The sequence below is a fragment of the Ostrinia nubilalis genome, chromosome 22 (assembly GCF_963855985.1).
Source record: "Ostrinia nubilalis chromosome 22, ilOstNubi1.1, whole genome shotgun sequence".
NCBI classification, from domain to species: domain Eukaryota; kingdom Metazoa; phylum Arthropoda; class Insecta; order Lepidoptera; family Crambidae; genus Ostrinia; species Ostrinia nubilalis.
Window position 1 is genome coordinate 1,639,426 of NC_087109.1, and position 20,287 is coordinate 1,659,712.

At 40.7% G+C, this 20,287-nt stretch overlaps 2 protein-coding genes across 2 annotated transcripts; one reads left to right on the forward strand and one right to left on the reverse strand.

Annotated features, from left to right (window-relative positions):
• Nucleotides 1-970: 970 nt before the first annotated feature.
• LOC135082723 (uncharacterized) lies at nt 971-7,722 on the forward strand. Its single transcript, XM_063977498.1, has 8 exons — nt 971-1,079; nt 1,623-1,852; nt 2,414-2,737; nt 3,493-3,595; nt 4,167-4,262; nt 4,695-4,912; nt 5,583-5,765; nt 6,427-7,722. The coding sequence occupies exons 1-8, from the start codon at nt 1,040-1,042 to the stop codon at nt 6,661-6,663; spliced, it is 1,431 nt and encodes a 476-aa protein (XP_063833568.1). The 5' UTR covers nt 971-1,039; the 3' UTR covers nt 6,664-7,722.
• Nucleotides 7,723-7,791: 69 nt separating this feature from the next.
• LOC135082727 (solute carrier family 2, facilitated glucose transporter member 6-like) lies at nt 7,792-12,476 on the reverse strand. The gene is made up of 7 exons (XM_063977501.1): nt 12,368-12,476; nt 11,535-11,761; nt 10,490-10,813; nt 10,039-10,171; nt 9,546-9,763; nt 8,715-8,909; nt 7,792-8,362 (listed from the first exon to the last, which is right to left on the reverse strand). Exons 1-7 carry the CDS (start codon nt 12,435-12,437, stop codon nt 8,141-8,143), a joined length of 1,389 nt encoding a protein of 462 aa, XP_063833571.1. The 5' UTR covers nt 12,438-12,476; the 3' UTR covers nt 7,792-8,140.
• Nucleotides 12,477-20,287: the final 7,811 nt, after the last annotated feature.

Sequence of the window (20,287 nt, forward strand, 5' to 3'; positions counted from 1 at the left end):
TTGACGAATTTCAGCAAGTCAGGTAGCGTCTGCCAAAAGACTATACAGCGCAAAGGTTGTCTGGGAGAAATTGCCATATTGTGATATTTGGCAGTTTGCAATAAATTGTAATAAATTGTTACTGAATTACACAGTATTTTTTGAGTATGAAAGATAAAAGGAGATTACTAACGCCGGTAGCACACCTCCAAAACCATGACCGCGATATGACACCTTGACAGGTGTAACTAAATTTTCTATACATGTCTGCGTTCACTTTGACTCATTGACAATGTGGGTTATCAAACGCAGAGATGTTCCTATATCCAAATCATTTCAGCCAAAGGATGTCCACTGCTGGACGTCCTCCTCCATGGATTTCCCCACAACGACGGGCCCTGCTTCCCGCGACCTTCACCATTTTTGTAGAGTAATGATTACCTTACGATGGCGCTATTGAATTAAACAAAAATTCAAGGTCTCATACATGACTATGATGGTCAGCCAATCGAAGGTGGCTTACTTAACCCGTGGGTAGCAGGTACATTGCCTATCTTCAGTTAATAAAATAAACAGAAGATAAATTTTTTCTCGTTCTCAAAATTAGTTAGGGCCAGAACAGACGGTGAAACGCAACTGCAACTTTCTGATGAATGAAACTGAAACTGAAAGTTTCAAACTGGTCGCATCATGTGTGGTCTCTCAACGGACGCTATGGCAGAAACTTAGATGCAACTCAAAAGTAACTAGCAGTTGCAGTTTCGTTGCAGTTGCGTTTCACCGTCTGTTCTGGGCCTTAGTAGGTGGGATAACAAACTACTTAACTAGATGTAGGATGAATGCATAATAGCATCCAAATATCTACTCTCATCCTACCTTGAAGATATTAATTTCTTTATTTCTTAATGCTTTTAATACCATAATTAACGCCTTATTTGTTCAAGTTAAGATGTTTATAAACAGTAGTCATACCGCATGCAGTGCTGTTTCATATTTTGCTACTTAATGTAGTGTTACTAATTTATAAATTTAGAAAAAGTTTTATTGTGTGGATGTGATCATGAAAGGAATCCTGGTCCAGTTGGCGTCAGTGCTTATTTGTAAGACTTTCTCTATTCTAATTTCTACACATTAAAATGGTATAATTGAAAAAGAGGCTGAAAAATGACTGAGATTCTTCCGCCACTTCTCTACTCGGCACCAGACCCATATTATTATGTTGTCCAGAGCCTCGATTACGGTAATTTTTAACGTTTCCAATCCAGACGCGCTTCATCGATTCTGCGATACGATTGGTCAGCGTAATGATCAAAACAACGTACGTCAGCTGTTTTGATCAATCGTATCGCAGAATCGATGAAGCGTGTCTGGATTGGAGACGTTAAAAATTACCGTAATCGGGGCTCTGAAGTGGTGGTAGGGCAAGCTCATGAAGCTATTGGAACGTGCATAAAAAGACTAGTTCTCTAGGGAGGGTGGTATAACACAGGGATGTATTTAAAATAACAATCTATGATGGCTTCACTTTCAAGCTGGATTTTATTTTCACTTCCTCATCATCATAAATAATTGTAGCAGCAACTCAAACAAGGCCTAAAACTGCACAAAGCATACCCTGAAAATACATGGGCCTTACATTTCAGTGGGTATAGGAGCCTTCATAGGAGCGTATTCGTTGACATGGGTGTCTTACACCGCACCTTTGCTGGAGAGCGAGGCTTCTCCCCTCGGGGTTGTGATGACGAAGAGCCAGACCAACGTCATGACGTCTGTGGTGACCCTGGGATCCATGGTGGCTGCTCTTACTACTGGACAGCTGCCTGAGCTGGTGGGGAGAAAGAAGTCTGAGCTGTTCTGTGGACTATTATGTGTCGTGAGTATCCTTTTGTTTTGCGACACTTCATCATCATCAGGTCGTTTAATATTCATGGCAGAAGGACGACCCTTTCTGATTACGAGAGGCAAAAAGAAGATTGGTATGCATACCACCCCATGCTAGCCAGACGGATTGGAGTTGAGGAGGTCTAATGTTCGCATATTTCTCCATTTGGGACAGCTTATTGGAATTGAAAGGATGTGAGATGATGAATTAGGTGCCGGCGAAATAGAAAAAACTCGTGGCTAAGTTTGCTCGTTCACTCATTTCAACCAAATGACGTCCACTGCTGGACAAAGACCACACCCAAGGATTTTCACAATGACCGGTCCTACGTTGCCTCATCCAGGTACTTCTAGCGACATTCACCAAATCGCCTGTACACCTTGTGTGGGAGGCCTGTTTATCCCACAAATTAGTAGTCAACGTCAGGAGTACTTTAAGCTTTTTAAATGAGGTGGGGTACTCCTCGCTGGCCTTATTCGACCTGTGGATCCATAAAGTTGTCAAGAAACATTTGTAATTTCAAGTAACCCTAAATAAATTTGCATTTTTCAGCTCTCCTGGGCATTGATCGCGTCAGCCCACTCCGTCACTCAAATAATCATAGCTCGATTCATACTGGGCTACGGAGTCGGCATCCACTTGGTAGTGGTCTTTACCTACATCAATGAGATCTGCCAGGCCTTCATCAGGGGGACTATGGCCTCGATACCGCTCTTTACATTCTCCATTGGGGCTCTGGTGTCTTACATCACCGGATGGGTGTGCAGCTATGACGTCATCATCTATCTGAATCTGTCAGTGTGTGTGCTGTTTGTTTTGTTACTGACTCTTATGAAGGAGAGCCCAGTGTATTTGATCACGAAGAATGAAACTAAGGTAAGTTTAATTACAAAATTGAGCTTCATCTGCTGCCTTACTACTAAAATTTCCCTTGTCTGCCGTTTTCGTTTTCTGTTGTGTGATCGGTGCTTGCCGTATGGCCTTGACTGTAGGTATAATATGTAATGTATAACTGCACTAAGCCAACTTAAATGATTGGTAATACGGTTGTTTCCTGACTTTTGTCTTAGAACTTGTCAATTTTAACTTACCAAACTTAAAATTTGCATGGAATTTATTGTCAGAAACTTAAAATTAGTTAAATAATTTCTTCAAACGTGTGCGACCGTAGTAGCTGTTCTATTTGTTATTTTCGTGGATAACGGTGCTGGTTGTGCATTTATTTAAGATATATCTGTAAGACTTTTTGTAAAACCGTTTGTACAATTGTTTGTTGTCCCTAATAAAATAAAATAAAAATAAAAAAATAAAATAAAATTAACTTTGATCAGAGTAATTTTAAATAGCTACTTATTTACTTAAAATACTGGAATGTTAACGAAGTTTAAAGTCAATTTTGCACATTATGTAGTTACAGAGTGTCTAGGATCGCTTTATTAAAATTAATAGCTCTATATTTTTAGTTGCTAGTTAGCTTCTGCACGTGGCTTTTCTGATGTAATCTTTTATTACATCTGCAACTACCTACGTATTTAATTTAGGCTCAACTTATTATCTTAGAGCCATAATTATGTAGGAAATCAGAATCTGATAAAAGTAATTAACTGCGTTCACGTTTTGTTAATACTTAGGAAGCTCTGACGTCACTAAAGTTTTATCGTGGCACATCTAAAACTACGACGGCAGTTTTGGAGGAATTCGAGTATTTGAGGACTCAAAGACAGGGTTATACAAGTAAGTTCTTAGATCGTAGAAGTTAAGTGAAGTTAATCATCAAGAAATTCTTTAGTATAGTAGTGTCCCTTCCCGAATATTACGTACTTTGATACATGAATAAATATTGAGGATGCTTTAATCTCCCAGACTGAAAGATGTAGTACTCTACATCTTTCAGTCTAGCCTACTGGCAGGCCTACTTTTAGGTAGATTGATGATCTAAAGTCTGGTCCGTGAGCACGTAGAATTTTGTCCAATGACCCCAAGCTACCCTTATTACTCGCGCGTAATTATGTTGCTATCGCGCTCGCACACTCACTGCGGGTGCCAGTCGCACAGTCGCGACAGCAATATAATTACGCGCGAGCAATAAGGATGGGTAGCTAGGGGTCATTGGACAAAATTCTACGTGCTCACGGACCGGGCTTTAGTAAAGGTAACGGGAAGCGCCTGGATGCGGGCAGCGCAGGACCAGTCGTTGTGGAAATCCTTGGGGGAGGTCTTTGTTCAGCAGTGTCCTTGGTCGAATTAACATAGTGGATTGAATCGATTACAGAAATAACCTTGTTTTTTTACATATTTTTTGCAGAAGTAAACAAGGATGACAATATTATCCTAGAACACATTGGCTGTGAGAAAGAGAAAGAAGGCAGCGCCGATGATATTTCTCCTTGGAAGATACTGAGTATGTATCTACGAGTACCATCATTAAGATCTTCTTGACTCCTCCTCCTTCTCCTCTTCACTTCGAACTCCTCCTATGTTCTTCTGATTAATTTAGATGACGGTCCAATAACAGTTAACTTTCTCCCGGGACAAACTTGACCTTCACTGGTTAGGTTTTTATTGGGGGTCAAGCTGTAGATCCCGGCTACACAGGAGTTGCAGCGGTGACAACGAGAGGTGGGAATAGTCCCGTACTCCCGTAAGATCTTTTTGAAAAATATTCTTTCATCTGAAACTTACTAATATTGCCTACCTATAATCGGCGGTAGGTACTTATGTCTTACAGCATTTTACTAATCAGCCTTAAATGACCGAACTCTTTAGAATTCTACGTGTACCTATCTGTTTATCTTAACCCAGATTCATGTATAAACCCAGATTTTTCTTCCAGGGACATCGAAGCCGACCCAGCGAGCGATCATCACGCTGACTGCCCACGTCATCATCACAGCATTTATGGGAGGTATGGCGGTGCAAGCGTATGCCGTCCACTTCTTCCTGGCAGCAGCACCAGATCTATCCCCGCATTTATGTTCAGTCATCTTGGCTGTGGCGATCGTGATCGGGAACATTCTGGCAGTACTGTGCACGGATTTGGTTGGGAGACGGGTAGGTTTTGAGCAGACAACATACCTAGTTTTTTTTTTTATGCATTGGAGCCTTAACAATTATTATTCTTCATCATGATTTACTTAAAAATATTTTTGACTGCCCCTGGTTAATCTTGAATCCACTACCTTTCTTACTGGGTGACTGTTCTAACCAGTAAGCTACAGAGAAATTGTTTATGAAGCTCTTGGCCTGTATCTCACCAGATGGAAAGTGAGGAACAGGCCGAAGGTGAAAGCGAGCTTCACCCAGAATCCTCCACCACAGAGGAACTGGCTATCTTATCTCTAACTGCCAAAGCAGTAGTGCCGTTATTGTTATGACTATTGCTTACGAACGTTTAAGCCAAATGATGTCCACTGCTGGACAAAGGCCTCCCCCAAGGATTTCCATAACGACTGGTCCTGCGCTGCCCTCATCTAGGCTCTTCCCGCGACCTTCACCAGAACGTCGATCCACCTACTGGAAGGCCAGCCCACGCTACGTCTTCCGGCCCGCGGTCGCCACTCGAGAACTTTCTCTGCCCCAACGGCCATCGTCTCTACGAGCTATGTGCCCCGCCCACTGCCACTTGATTTTAGCAATTCTGCAAGCTATGTCGGTCACTTTGGTTCTCGTCTTAGCCCGCCCACTTGTTTTATTTAGAAGGATAATATAATCTGCATTCCAGTTGTTGCTAATATCTACTTGCGCCATCTGTACTATCTGCCTCGGCACACTGGTCGGCCTTCTGCGCTGGTCAGGCAGTCCAGCATGGGCAGTTCCATTGGTGATGCAGCTGTATTCCTGCGCCTTCCAGGCAGGAGTGAACAACGTGCCGTTGGTGCAGCTGTCAGAATCTTTCTCGCCAAAGGTATGACGATAAAACTAGAGAGTAGGTATTTAAATCTAAATATATATAACTCAAAGGTGACTGACTGACTGACATAGTTATCTATCAACGCACAGCCCAAACCACTGGACAGATCGGGCTGAAAGGCATGCAGTTAGATGTTATGGCGTAGGCAATTAGGCATCCGCTAAGAAAGGATTTTATGAAACTCGGGTGGAGCTAAGGGGGTAAAACGGGATCCACGCGTAAGAAGTCGCGGCCGGCCGCTAGTTCATATATATAATAAGCCCTTGCAGTAGGTAAGTTCAACAACTTAGACCTACAAGAAATAATGATTGAACAGTCAACAATACCTACATTCTTTATCCATAGCAAGAATGCCAAGCCATCTAAATATTTGTAGAGTTTAAGAAGTTAAGGCTTGTAGAGTTAGGGTATGCAAAGTTAAAAGCTTGTCTCTACATGAGATCTGATAATGTTTTTACTTTAAGGTCCAACCAAGACCAGACCCAAGAAGAGTCTTGGCAACATTTAGCATGAAAACTGTTTTTGGTGGGATGATAAATTCAAGATTCATGATCTTTTGCCATTTAGCTTTCGCAGAATTTGGAATCTCTTCCTTCTCGTACAATTCCTTTTACCTCCTAATTAAGTAATTCAATACAGTTTCTTCTAATTCCAGGTGAAGAGCTTAGCCTCCTCCATCGTCATGAGCAGCACTTGCTTCAGCAACTTCGCTTTGCTCTCAATATTCAGTCTTCTTGTGGACCACCTGGGTCTTGACGGAACATTCCTGATGTTCTGTGTCATATCTGCGGCAGCTACTGTGCTGACCTTCTTGACGGCGAAGGAAACCAAAGGGATTAGGCTTGAAGAGATACAGGGCATGTACGAGAGGGGATTTTTATATTATAAATAGTTGTAGAACCTATTTAATTTGTATTATATCAGGAATATAGATCAGTCTTATTTAGAAAAGTGTGAATTTCGATCTGTCACAGAAGAATTCAAATAATATGAAGAGGAGAGTGAGAATCAATAAACACGTAATAACATTGTTAAAATTGTACTGACTTATGCCCATATTCACAAACGATGCTTGCTTAAGTGAAGCAGCAAATCGAACGTACCAAGTTGATTAGAGCTCTGTGATTGGTTCGTGTGTGACCCAGCGCGTCCACGCGCACTGTGAGACCTCATAATAACGTTTGTGAATACGGGCGTGAATCAATAAACAAGTATAACATTCTGTTAAAAATTGTACTGACTTATAAGAGTCAAAAACAATACATTAGATCAGAAGTAATAATGCTGTTAGACGTTAGTACCTAGGTACATGGTACAAAATATCTTCTTGTAAGTAAATGAGTAAGTGCTAACTTTATTGACTACTTTAGATTCTAAAACAATAGAATCAATATTTAAATCATGTTTTGTAAATAAAGTTTTTTTTTTGTATGAACCTAAGTTACATAATTTTGGTATTACGTAATTTGCAGGATTTGTAAGTACGAGTATACTACAGCCAAATGCTTCTGAGTGAGTATGCCATTTTAATAGGGTAGATACAAGTTATTTCCATAGACTGCCTTTGAGGAACCGCTAGTCACTTCCATACGTAAAATCTCACCCAAAACCTCGGCTTTTGTTGTGTTACATACACTACCGTCCGCCGTCGTTAGCTTCGTCAGCTGGCTTTGCCCAATAGACTTGTCTCTTGCGAACACTTTGGAGCCTTGGTTCCGCTCTATCGCCTCTTTAATACTGATAGTATTAAAGTTGCGAATATCATGTCGCAAGGACTTCCTTAACTGTCTACTGAGCGAGCTGTCTGTATGCCGTAGCGTCGACGGACTGTTTTTATTTATCAAAATAAATGTTTCTATTTTTCTACAAAACATTACTTTTGTATCATTAGTAGTGACTTTTTTTTTTACTGAGTTCTCATAAATATACAAAGTAATACAATAAGTAAGTAATATACCTAGCTAGAATTACATAAAATAAATAAATTAGGTATTTAACTAGTGTATGAGTAATGAGATCGTTTCTGTATCTAATTGTATATTTGCTAAACTGGAATGATTAACTAGGTATTTTACGCTCATAAGCTTCTAATAATCTAATATTACCTATGTTAAATTGAACTAGAAAATTTTACTATCCCGTCACACCCTTTCCTACTTCCTACTTTCATGATTTTCACGACATTGACAGTATTATCGTTATGATGTTGAAGATGAAGACATCTATCCTTAATCATCATAAACCAAATCACAAATTGTTGAGCATTCACTATAATCTTGCCATTGGCTATCAGACTATCAGTGAACTATCATCAAACCATCCAAAGGCCTCGGTCACAAATCTTTATCCAATTATTTCAACTAGCCAGTCTATTTAGCCGTCAATATTTGCTCTATCTGCTCTATGCTCCTGCCCTTGGTCTCTGGAATGACCGCACAGGTAAGAACAGCTCCTAAAACGTTGATCGCCGCGAATATGTAGAAAAGGGTGTACATGCCGAAAGCATTTGCGATGGGTGTGCAGACGGACACTTGGGTTGAGGACATGAACCAGGCGTACGTCACCAAGCAGCCGATGAGCTTTGCTCGCACCTGGAATAAAATGAGAAGTTCCTTGTGTTAACTGCTTTAATGAACGTTACGAAAGGAATGCATGACGTTTTAGTTAGAGGTCCGTTCAGGTACACCGTGAGACAAATCTCATTCCAACTCAACATTAGGTTAAAACTTGAATGGTCGAATTTGCGTTGTCAAAAAATTTGGAAAAGGCTCCTTGCTATCCAGATGAATCGCTTCGTACTCGCAGACTTGAGAAACTGAGGTTTTAGTAAGTAAATTGTAGTTCCTTTTAAGGAATCGATGCGTTTCAGATGCTTTGAGCAAAAATTGAAGTACCTAGCTAATGCAAAGTTAGATTGCATCATAAGTTTTGACTATGACTCACCTGAAAGCTAAACATCTCGGACATGATGACGAAGACCATCGGAGTGACGCCTGCAGAGTATGCCCAAACTGAAGCTGCTATGGCTATCACTGGCAGCCAAGAGGGTGGAATCCAACCCTGGGAGCGGAGAAGCTGCGTGGTGGCAAGGGTGATCATTGCGACCACGGTTATGGAGAAGGTGGCGATCAGGAGCTTCTGTAAATTGGAACGAGGATTCGACTTATTTAGCTTGACCAACTTCGCAAGTAATAAATATCAAGGAATATGAGTAATAACTAATTATGCACTTTTCAATTAAGTTGGGCAATAGGAAGAAGTTTCACCCTCATCATCCAGAATTCTAGATAAGCTGAAGACCGTTCTCAATCCATGAAACATGTCAAATGTCCTACCTTGTCCAACTCACATCGCACGTAATAAATATCAAGAATTAGATATGAGTAATACATTTTATGCAATTTTCAAATAAGTTAGGCATTAGAAAAAAGTGTCATCATTTAGATAGCTGATGATCACTACGGTACGATTACTACGATCATGAAAAAATGTCATGCCCTGTTGTGGACTTTCATCGGCGTTTCCTACAAAATACAACATTGGGGCAGTTATTAAAGAAAACCTACCCAAATTCCGCGAATTCATAAAAAAATCCGGCAGCACAAAGACAATTTTCTTGCATTGTGAATAGCAATTGACGGCGGTGAACTATTTCATTAAACCCATCTTATAAGACGTAGCCTTCTTTGCCTCTGGTCTTAGGATCGGCACGTTATCCTATAGTGAAGTCTAAAGTCTAAATCATCTGATGATGATATAAAAAAGAATGCCAACCTTTCTCCCAAACCTCTCCACACACATCATCGACACTATGGAACCGCAAATCATCAGCACGGGCACGACCAGTGACGTCAGCTCCGGGTTGGCTGTCACTCCTGACTCTGACAAGATGGTCCACGCGTACGTCAGGATGGTGAAGTTGCCGTTGAGTGACTGAGTTGATAGTAAAGCCATGACTAGGAAGAAGCCGCGACGCCATGCCTTGTTCTTGACTGAAAAATGAAGACACATGTTTTGTAGTATTCTGCTATTACTAATGGAAGCAAATCCACAATTGATAAAGGTCACAAGGGTCATATTAAGAAATAAATGTGTCGTCAGCAAAACCTTGGTATTTTAATGATATATAAACTCCTTTGGAACAACTGCTGAACAGATAATAGCAAAAACCTCCTGTTTTTAAGAACTTTTAATACTATTACTACTATGAGGACAAAAGGTTGATTGTGCTCTCTTGGTTTTCTAAATAGAACAAATGAATACTTACAAATATTCAAAAATGTTACTGTAGGTAGAGACCTATATTTTTCCTCCTCATTCTTCATATGATCCATTTCATTTTTGACAATTTTGCTATCAACGTCTAAGCCTCTGAGTCTTGCCACTGTCTGAGCAGCTTCCTGAAAATCGAAATTCCAATATTAGGTCACACTTTTCGGTTTTGGCAATTTCATACACAAAATCATCTCTTTGTATTCATATCTCTCTCTCCAAGGGTTGCGCAATAAGCAAGGGCGTCCGCGGAAGACCAGCTTCGTGACTTGCCCTTTTGAGCATGTCACGATAAATGCTGAGCGGGTGCCTATTGGCACAGTTTTTTCTCACTTCTTGTTTTAATAGCCTACATATTATGTGTTTTTGTTGTTTTTTTTGTATTGTGTCTTTTTTTACTGTGTTAATAAACCTTTTCTATTCTATTCTATTGTATTCTATCTCACCTCGAACCGTTCCCGCTTAACCAAAAAAGCAGGCGATTCTGGAGCAAACAGCATCACCACCACTGTCACAATCGGTATGCCAATCACTATATACAGCACCGTGTAATACCCCAAGTAGCTTCCCATGGCGTACATGAATAACAGTCCAAAGTTCTGCATCAGCAACGACATGGAGACCACGGACCCTCTGATGTTATCTTGGCTAATCTCCTTCACGTACATAGGGATTAGGTTGAAGCATCCCCCAGCGGGTATGCCTGCCATGACCCTGGCTATGATGAGTATTGTCGGGTTGGTCGCTGTCAGTTTTATTGCCCAGCATATCTGTCAAAGTTAAGGAAGTAAATAAATAAATAATAAATAAATAAATCTTTAATTATGCAAAAAGGATTTACAAAAGACGGAATGACAGTCTTAAGCTAATTACATGCTATGGTGGATTGTGAAGAAGTGTTGGTAGCGGTTCTTGCACTAGGTATGCACCTGTATCGCGAGAAACCAAGTTACGTTTTGCCAAGCAAGTAAACTTAAATATTTGGGCTTCATGATTTCAGCCACAGGACGTCCACTGCTGAACATAGACTTGTTCAATACTTATTGTTTCTAATTGACCTCAATGAGAAGTTAAAGAATTTTTTTATTTTAAACATGCTTCAACGTTTCGGTTCTTGTTTTCTGATGTCAGATGCACAAAAGTATTGTACCTACTAAACCCTGGTCCGTGAGCACGTAGAATTTTGTTCAATGACCCCAAGCTACCCATCCTTATCGCTCGCGCGTAATTATATTACTGTCGCGACTGTGCGACGAGCGCCCGCAGTGAGTGTGCGAGCGCGAGCGATAAGGATGGGTAGCTTGGGGTCATTGGCAAAAATTCTACGTGCTCATGGACCAGGCTTTACAAAGTAACAAAAATTACTTCAATTTTGGACCCCATATCACTATTAGCTCGGTGAAAAAAGCGTTCAACCGTATGACAATAAATTCTAGTTTTAATAGATACTTCAGTATTTGGGATTGTCTTTCAAGCTACTCTTTAACTTACCGCTTGAGGTGCAGCAATGGCTATGACTCCAAATTTTCTCCCGTACGCATCAGCTATGTACGCGTATAGAGCCACACAGAAGGTACCTGTCAGCGGCAGGACACTGCCCACCCAGGACAATTGAGTGTCCGTTAGGGGGCCGGTTGGAGAGTCGTCGGACTGAAGTACCTTTATCATGGGGGATATCCATCCAGCCTGCAGCCCGTATGTCATGAGAGTAGTGGACGCTGCAAGGAAACCCATCATTACTTCTGGCTACCTGTTACTTGTTATTGTTCATCATTTCAGCCACAGGACGTCCACTGCTGAATATAGGCCTCCCCCAATGACTTCCACATCGCACGGTTGGTAGCGGCCTTCATCCAGCGCCTTCCTGCTACCTTTGTAGACGAAAGTCTACAACCAATGTGTGTTACCTGTGATGACTTATGGCTCGGAAACGTGGCCCCTCACTATAGGCCTTATACAGAAGCTCAAAGTTGCACAGCGTGCTATGGAGAGGGCTATGCTCGGTGTTTCTTTACGAGATCGAATCAGAAATGAGGAGATCCGTAAACGAACTAAAGTCTCTGTCATAGCCCAATGGATTAGCAAGCTGAAGTGGCAGTGGGCAGGGCACATAGTACGCAGAACTGAGGCTTCGGCCGTCAGCAAGGTTCTCGAATGGAAAACGCAGCGTGGGACGTCCGGGTCCACAAGGTGGACCGACGACCTGTTATTGTTATTAAAAGTTAAAATCACCATTATTATAAAGTTACAAAGTCTTCACTGCAGGACCCTGCTCTATTTTACTCTTTAGTTCACTCTTTGCAAATAAGATTTAAATTATTTACCAAAAGCTGCATAAAACCACTGCACACGAGTGTGGCCAACTTTAGCACGTGTACTTTCGTCTTCCGACATGTTTAAGTAACTAAGAGTCTACACTAAAGATGCGCAATGGCTAACTAAACTAAAGTTATGATTGTATCTGATAGTATTCACTTTTATACTTTAATAATTGGATTGTTTATTTTATTTGATAAAATAATTATCTTGAATTGTAGTCTAAATCTAAAACAAATATTTTGTTACGAAAAGAAGATCGTCGAAAAATTGCCACACTAGTCGGCGCCCCATGAAGTGCTTTGTGCTACTTTATTTTCACGATATTACAAATGTTTCTGCAGAATTTCTTAACCCTTAGGCCCAGGGGGCCGTTCAAGTATTACGTAAGCAGATTTCTTACCATTTTTTACCCCCCCGCCCCCCTTGTCATCAAAAGTAAGCAAAGCACTTACCCCCTCCCCCTATTCTTATGTAAACATTTTTAGTTATAAATGTTTTTTATATTGTCATTTTTAAAATAGGAAAATTCATGAAAATATTAGGTTTAACTGATACACACAGAGTAAGGGACAAAAAAATATAATCAGAAATAAAGAACTTCAAACATAATTGCATCAATTATGCATCAACATCAACACAAATGATAACTTTCAATGCTTACGAATACTTACAATACGTTTAGTATCCAAACAAAACACGCGCGCGGGAGGCCGCGTGTTTTGATGATATTATTATGCGGACTACGACTCTCAAATTTAATGGCAATGCCAGATTTTGTATGGAAGGTGGCGTCTTTTTTTTTGCGCGGCCATCGACCAAACTTTGTTTTTTGATTACAAAATAGTGTAATAAACAAAACTTACTATGAAATGTATACCTCTAAACTCAGTTTGAACTGAGTTACGAGCGTTAGAAGTTTGATGATTTACATACTAGATTTGCTTTTTGCGCGCAAGTTTTGTAAGAAATTGCAACAAAATATTCCGCTATTTTTTATTGCGCTTTTTTTCCACACTGATGTCTGGAGCCTTTAATGGATGGTATTGTTTGTTTACACATACAATGTCACTATTTTGTTGCAATTTCATACAAAACTTGCGTTTGGTCGATGGCCGCGCGAAAAAAAAAAGACGCCAATTTCCGGCATTATCTTTTCAATGGGCAATGTCGGCACGAGAGTTAATTATATATTAGACAAGTGAATAGCGCACGGTAATTTCCCTAATGTGCGGTAATTCCCCTAATCAGTTCTCAAAGCGAGTGCCTACGCATGTATTATTTGCGGGAATCCCCGAAAAAACGTAAATAACTAACGATGACGTAATCATCATCTAGACCCCCCTACCCCCCATGTCATCAAAAATAAGCAAAACAGAGACCCCCCCCACCCCCCCTTGGTGCTTACGTAATATTTGAACGGCCCCCAGAACAGACGGTGAAACGCAACTGCAACGAAACTGCAGCTTTGTGATGATTCTCATGAATGAAACTGAAACTGAAAGTTTCAAACTGGTCGCGTCATGTGTGGTTTCTCAACGGACGCTAGGGCAGAAACTTAGATGCAACTCAAAAGTAACTAGAAGTTGCAGTTTCGTTGCAGTTGCGTTTCACCGTCTGTTCTGGGCTTTACACGCTTATAACTGTTCCAAACTGTGCATTTATTTACTTTCCTGTTTATTTAACACATTTGTATTCTTTGCCTTATACACATACAAATAAATTAATACAATGTATCAAGAGCTTCAAATTCTTTGTTTTTATTTTGTCGCGTGCCATTTCTGGAATTTCTGGAAGTCCGAACTTTCCCAGTCACATTCTAAGTATCAAAACTGATATGTAGGCTGGTCAGCTTGACCGCCAGTAGAACCAGAGCTTAGTTAGTCCAGAAAAGGAAAAGCTAGTCCAGGAAAGGCCTAGTTAGTCCAGGAAAGGCCGAAATAGTCAACGTCGATAGTGATGTCCCGCGTTCCCGACTCATATGGCTTACCGGCTGGGCAGCGTTCGGGAAGCTTCGCGAAATTCTCACGTCCGAAATACCGCAGTGTCTCAAGTCAAAAGTATTTGACCAGTGTGTGTTGCCAGTGATGGTGTACGGATCTGAGACGTGGTCGCTTACTATGGGCCTCATAAGAAGGCTCAAGGTCACCCAAAGAGCGATGGAGCGTGCTATGCTCGGAGTTTCCCTGCGTGATCGAATCAGAAATGAGGAGATCCGTAGGAGAACCAGAGTGACTGACATAGTCCGCAGAATCGCTAAAATCAAGTGGCAGTGGGCGGGGCACATAGTTCGAAGAGCTGATGGCCGCTGGGGCAGGAAAGTTCTTGAGTGGTGACCACGAGCCGGAAGACGTAGCGTGGGCAGGCCTCCCACTAGGTGGACCGACGATCTGGTGAAGGTCGCGGGAGGTACCTGGATGCAAGCGGCGCAGGACCGGTCTTTGTGGAAATCCTTGGGGGAGGCCTTTGTCCAGCAGTGGACGTCTTTCGGCTGAAACGAACGAACGAACGATGGCTTACCGAGGACAAAGTCAGGTCGACAAAATAAAGGTTTAAGACGTAAGACGTACCTACTTACGTCTTAAACCTTTATTTTGTCACCTTATTTTGCGGGTCGAATGACAGTTTATCATTCCCCGGGACAAACTTGACCTTCACTGTTGGGTTTTATTGGCGGTCAAGCTGTAGATCCTGGATCCTACACAGGAGTTGCTGCGGTGGGAACAAGACTTGGGAATAGTCCCGTTTAGTGGGATCGAGTGACCCTTTTCCTGACATCTAGTTTCAAAAAGAAAAATAGCGTTGTTAGAAAAATTTCTGCAGTTGTAACATTATGTAGAGATTTAATTTTTACGTCACTGATAACAAACGTCCCACCACAGGTCACACTTAAAAGTGTGATTTCATGTCGTGACTACTACATAATTAAAATACTACCTTCTTGCGTCAGATTCGCCCACGTGGTTTTTGTCCATAAGTAAAGTATGACTTGTAAAGTTAAATTCTAATGTGTTCTCTAATAGTTACGACTAATATAGAAATTGAACCCAAAGGGGAGAGTGAAAACCTCATAAAGGAAGGCGCTGTATGCAGGCCGCTACCAACCGGTCAATATGGAAACCCCCTAATACTCCAATGGGCTCGAATCGCATTTTAGAAATTACTAGCGGCCGCCCGCGACTTCGTACGCGTGGACCTCGTTTTACTCCATTAGGGGTAGAGTTTCGTAAAATCCGCTCTTAGCATCTATAGCGCATACATTTTAAATTTCAACTCTCTTACTTTAAACACATAGGACTTTCATAATATAAACTTCCAACCCTCCTTTTATCTCCTTAGCCCCCGTAGTTGATTTCTAATGATACATTTTCAGTATATGTACCACCTCCACCACCACCATTTCTGCCATAGGACGTCCACTGCTGAACATAGGCCTCCCCCAATGCTTTCCATGTTGATCGATTGGAAGGGGCCTGCGTCCAGCGGTTCCCTGCTACCTTTACGATGTCGTCGGTCCACCTTGTAGGTGGAAGTCCCACGCTACGTTTTCCGGTACGCGGCCTCCATTCCAGAACCATTCTGCCCCATCGGCCATCAGTTCTGCGTACTATGTGCCCTGCCCATTGCCACTTCAGCTTGCTAATCCGTCGGGCTATGTCAGCGACTTTGGTTCGTTTACGGATCTCCTCATTTCTGATTCGATCTCGCAAAGAAACACCAAGCATAGCCCTCTCCATAGCACGCTGTGCAACTGAGCTTCTGTATAAGGCCTATAGTGAGAAGCCACGTTTCCGAGCCATAAGTTATCACTGGTAACACACATTGGTTATACACTCTAGTCTTCAGGCATTGAGGTATTTTGGACGAAAAGATGTTGCGTAGTTTCCCGAACGCTGCCCAGCCGAGTTGGATTCGACGATTGACCTCCTTCTCGAAATTGGACCTACCTAGCTGGATCGTTTGTCCGAGGTAGACATACCTACTTGTCGACAATCTCGAGAATTGAGCTCCCAACTGAAACTGGGTAGGGCGCAACATGGACATTCGGCATAAGCTTCGTTTTGTCCATGTTCATCCTCAGGCCTACCTGTTGGGAAAATCAATTAAGGTCTTCGAGCATTGTGCCAAGATCTTCCAACGATTCTGCCATGACCACAATATCGTCGGCAAACCGATGTGTACACAGTACCACAGTGTACCGAACAGTATATGTACACCTCCACAATATCTAGAGATCATAGTGAGCATACACTTTAACTTTCAAGTCTCTTACTTTAAAAACCGAGGACTGCAATACAAACTTCTAACCCCCTTTTTAACTCCCATAAGGGTTGAATTTTGCAAAATTTCGTCTTAGTGACTAAAGCCTGGTCCGTGAACACGTAGAATTTTGTCCAATGACCCCAAGCTACCCATCCTTATCGCTCACCCACGGATACGATGTCCTGGGTGAGCCAAGTGGACTCTAGTTAAATTATTATTTTAGTGTCCTTTGATCATCTACAAACAAATCACACCTCCTCTGAATAGTCACATGTCCAATTGTTGTACTACATAATAATATTTTGTTTTGTAACATTTTTGATATTTTCTAAAAACCGCAATAAACAAATTGGACATGTATGTGACAATTCAGAGGTATGATTTATTTATAGGTGATCAAAGAACACTAAAAAAATAATTTAACTGGAGTCCACTTTGATCATCTTGGTGATCAAAGCCAGGTGGAATAGACCATTAACCCCTGAGAACTCTTTTGAGACTTGTAGTTTCTGAGACTTCGTGATGAGTGAGTGAGTCACTTAGTCATTCAATGACCTTTCTTTCTACTAAAATTATACGTACCTATAGTAATTATCATTAAAATCAAATAACTAAGTACCTACCAACCTAAGTAATTAAAATAAAGACCCTACCAAAAAATTAACAAATTACATACAGAAAATAAATCGAAGTAGGTAATTCTTATCCTATTTAACTACAATCGCCCACGCGCCCATCCCATTTGTCCGCCGCTGAACCGTACCCTAATATTCATCTCGGTAGATGGCGGCACATAGTAAGAATTTGCAAGGAAGTTTGTAAAAAGTCACTAATTAACACTTTGATTTACTCGTTTAAACACAGTGAATGATTCAAATAGGTACATACAGTGAATGGTTCAGTTACATAAAATATCTTTATTTATTAAATTTTCAATATTATTTACGAACAGCGCTATTCATAGTACCTACATGTCGTAATATTTAGTTACTAATTTACTAATGATGTCGATAGATGGCGTTTGACAGCTTTGCCTTCATGAATATTTACGTACCTCAAAAATGTTTGTCAGGCGCAAGAAGATTTTAACCAATGACGATAGATGGCGCTTTTCCACGTCTTATGAAAATCCCAAATATTTTACGGGACCCTATTATTTTCCAAAATAAAATTTAGCCTATGTTACTCGTGAGTTATGTAGCTTTCGAATGGTGAAAGAATTTTTAAAATCGGTCCAGTAGTTTTTGAGCCTATCCATTACAACTAAACAAACAAACAAACAAACAAAGTTTTCCTCTTTATAATATTAGTGTAGAAAAATACTACTACATACCTTAGTATGACCAATCTTTATGCCACTTCCGTGGTTTTTAATCTCTACGTAAGTATTTACTTACCGCGATGACGTCTTTCCTGCAATGCCGTATTGTATGGCATATTCCATTGTTTTTATAACCGTTAAGCAAGGTTTCCACCAAGGCGGAGCGGAAAAGTGTTTGGATTAACCAATCAGATATATTTTTTCCACATCTTAACATTGGGACAAACGTGAACTTCACTTGGGTTTTTATTGGCGGTCAAGCTGTAGATCCTGGCTACACAGGAGTTGCAGCGGTGGGAACGAGAGGTGGGAATAGTCCCGTATTTTTAACCGACTTAAAAAAAGGAGGAGGTTCTCAATTCGTCGAAATATTTTATTTTTTACTAGCTTTCCGCCCGCGGCTTCGCACGCGTTGACCCCTGAACCCTATGTTTTTCCAAAATAAAATTTAGCCTATGTTACTCGTGGATAATGTAGTTTTCGAATGGTGAAAGAATTTTTAAAAACGGTCCAGTAGTTTTTGAGCCTATTCATTACAACCAACCAAACAAAGTTTTCCTCTTTATAATATTATATAGTGTATTTATTTATTTATTTATTTATACTTCAGCACACAAAGTAACAAATGCACTGTGGCGGACTTAATGCCGGATGGCATTCTCTGCCAGTCAACCACGGGTCATGCAGAAAGAGTAAGGCGGTGCAAACAATTTACATTTTTGATAATAAACCTACTTACATAAGATTACATAAAATAAATAACATAATACAAATAAATATAATAGACATACACATAAATACATAAACATAATAATATTATGATATAATAATATTGTGTAGATGTATGTTCCCCGATTACTCGAAGACGCTTAGACCGATTTCAAAATTTTTTTTTGTTCGAAAGGGTATACCTCACAGGTGGTCCCATTGTCACCAAGTCAGGATCTGATGATGGGATTCTAGGGAAATCGAGGGAAAACCTCAAATTTTATAGGCACGTAATACGTTTTTCATAATTATTCTAAAGTTATTCAAGTATATGCGTCTGGTAGTCATCATCTAATGTTGAAGAGAGATGGAAGAGAGAATGGATGGAAGGTAGAACTCTTTAACACTTAGGAGTTGGAAAATAATTTTCTAATTTTTAGTGCAGGTTTTTTGGAGTCGGTTTGAATTTTTTTGTTAAAATTATTACTTCTCCGCTTCGCACAGCTATGCTCAGCGCCGCGCCGCCGCCGCTGTCAAGTTCTAAAGCCCGGTCTGTGAGCACGTAGAATTTTGTCCAATGACCCCAAGCTACCTATCCTTATCGCTCGCGCGTAATTATATTGCTGTCGCGACTGTGCGACGGGCGCCCGCAGTGAGTGTGCGAACGCGACAGCAACATAATTACGTTACGCGCGAGCGATAAGGATGGGTAGCTTGGGGTCATTGGACAAAATTCTACGTGCTCGCGGACCAGACTATACAGAAAAAATCGTCTGTCCGTCACTTCTCCGCTCTTCTCCGCTCCGCTACGTTTTCTAGGAAACGGGGCTTATAGCTTCTTCATGTGTCATCATGTGATCCTAACGTTATCGCTGGTGTATAATATTCAACAGTATCTAAATCCTTTATTAAACAATCATGGTTGTTCAAATAAGTTGACATAGCTGCCGTAAACCTAAATAATGTAATACTAATCTTTAGTAAATGATTAATAATGTCATTGACATTGGATAAGTACGTATAGTAAATAACTATATGGTAAAACAATGGGGTTATCCCACGAGTGCATAAGAGAGCCTGCAATGCGGAGGAATGGCGACGGATTGTGAAGCTTGCTACCAAAGCAGGTGTGACAACCACGACCGCTCTGCCAAGAGTGTAGCCACGAAGAAGATGATACAACAAAGTTTTTGAATGCGACTTTAGGTAAACATAGCCTAGCTGAAGATGTCCAAACAAATTGCTTCAGCGTCAGCATTACCTCTTTTCGGATCGGAATGGTTTTCTACACACGCGACATGACAAAAAAGTGACGTGATGATTTGGAAAAATACACGACGAAGACGTAAACTTTGACTGGTTTTTCATTTATGAATAATACATCTGGAGGAATCTGGGGAATCCAAAAGATAGGAAAGGAGAATATTGAGGAGAATCAGAAACTTCAAATAAACAAATCTTACTTACAATAGGGTGGGTCACTCTAGTATGGAAAAAAATAAAAGTTGGTGAATCAAATTCTAATAGTAATATTATGTTGTAGTATACTATAAAAAGTAGTTTTAGCTAAAAAACGGATATTCAAAGATACATCTTCAGCCCGCGCAAGCGCTTTAAAATTTTAGGATTAAAAAAA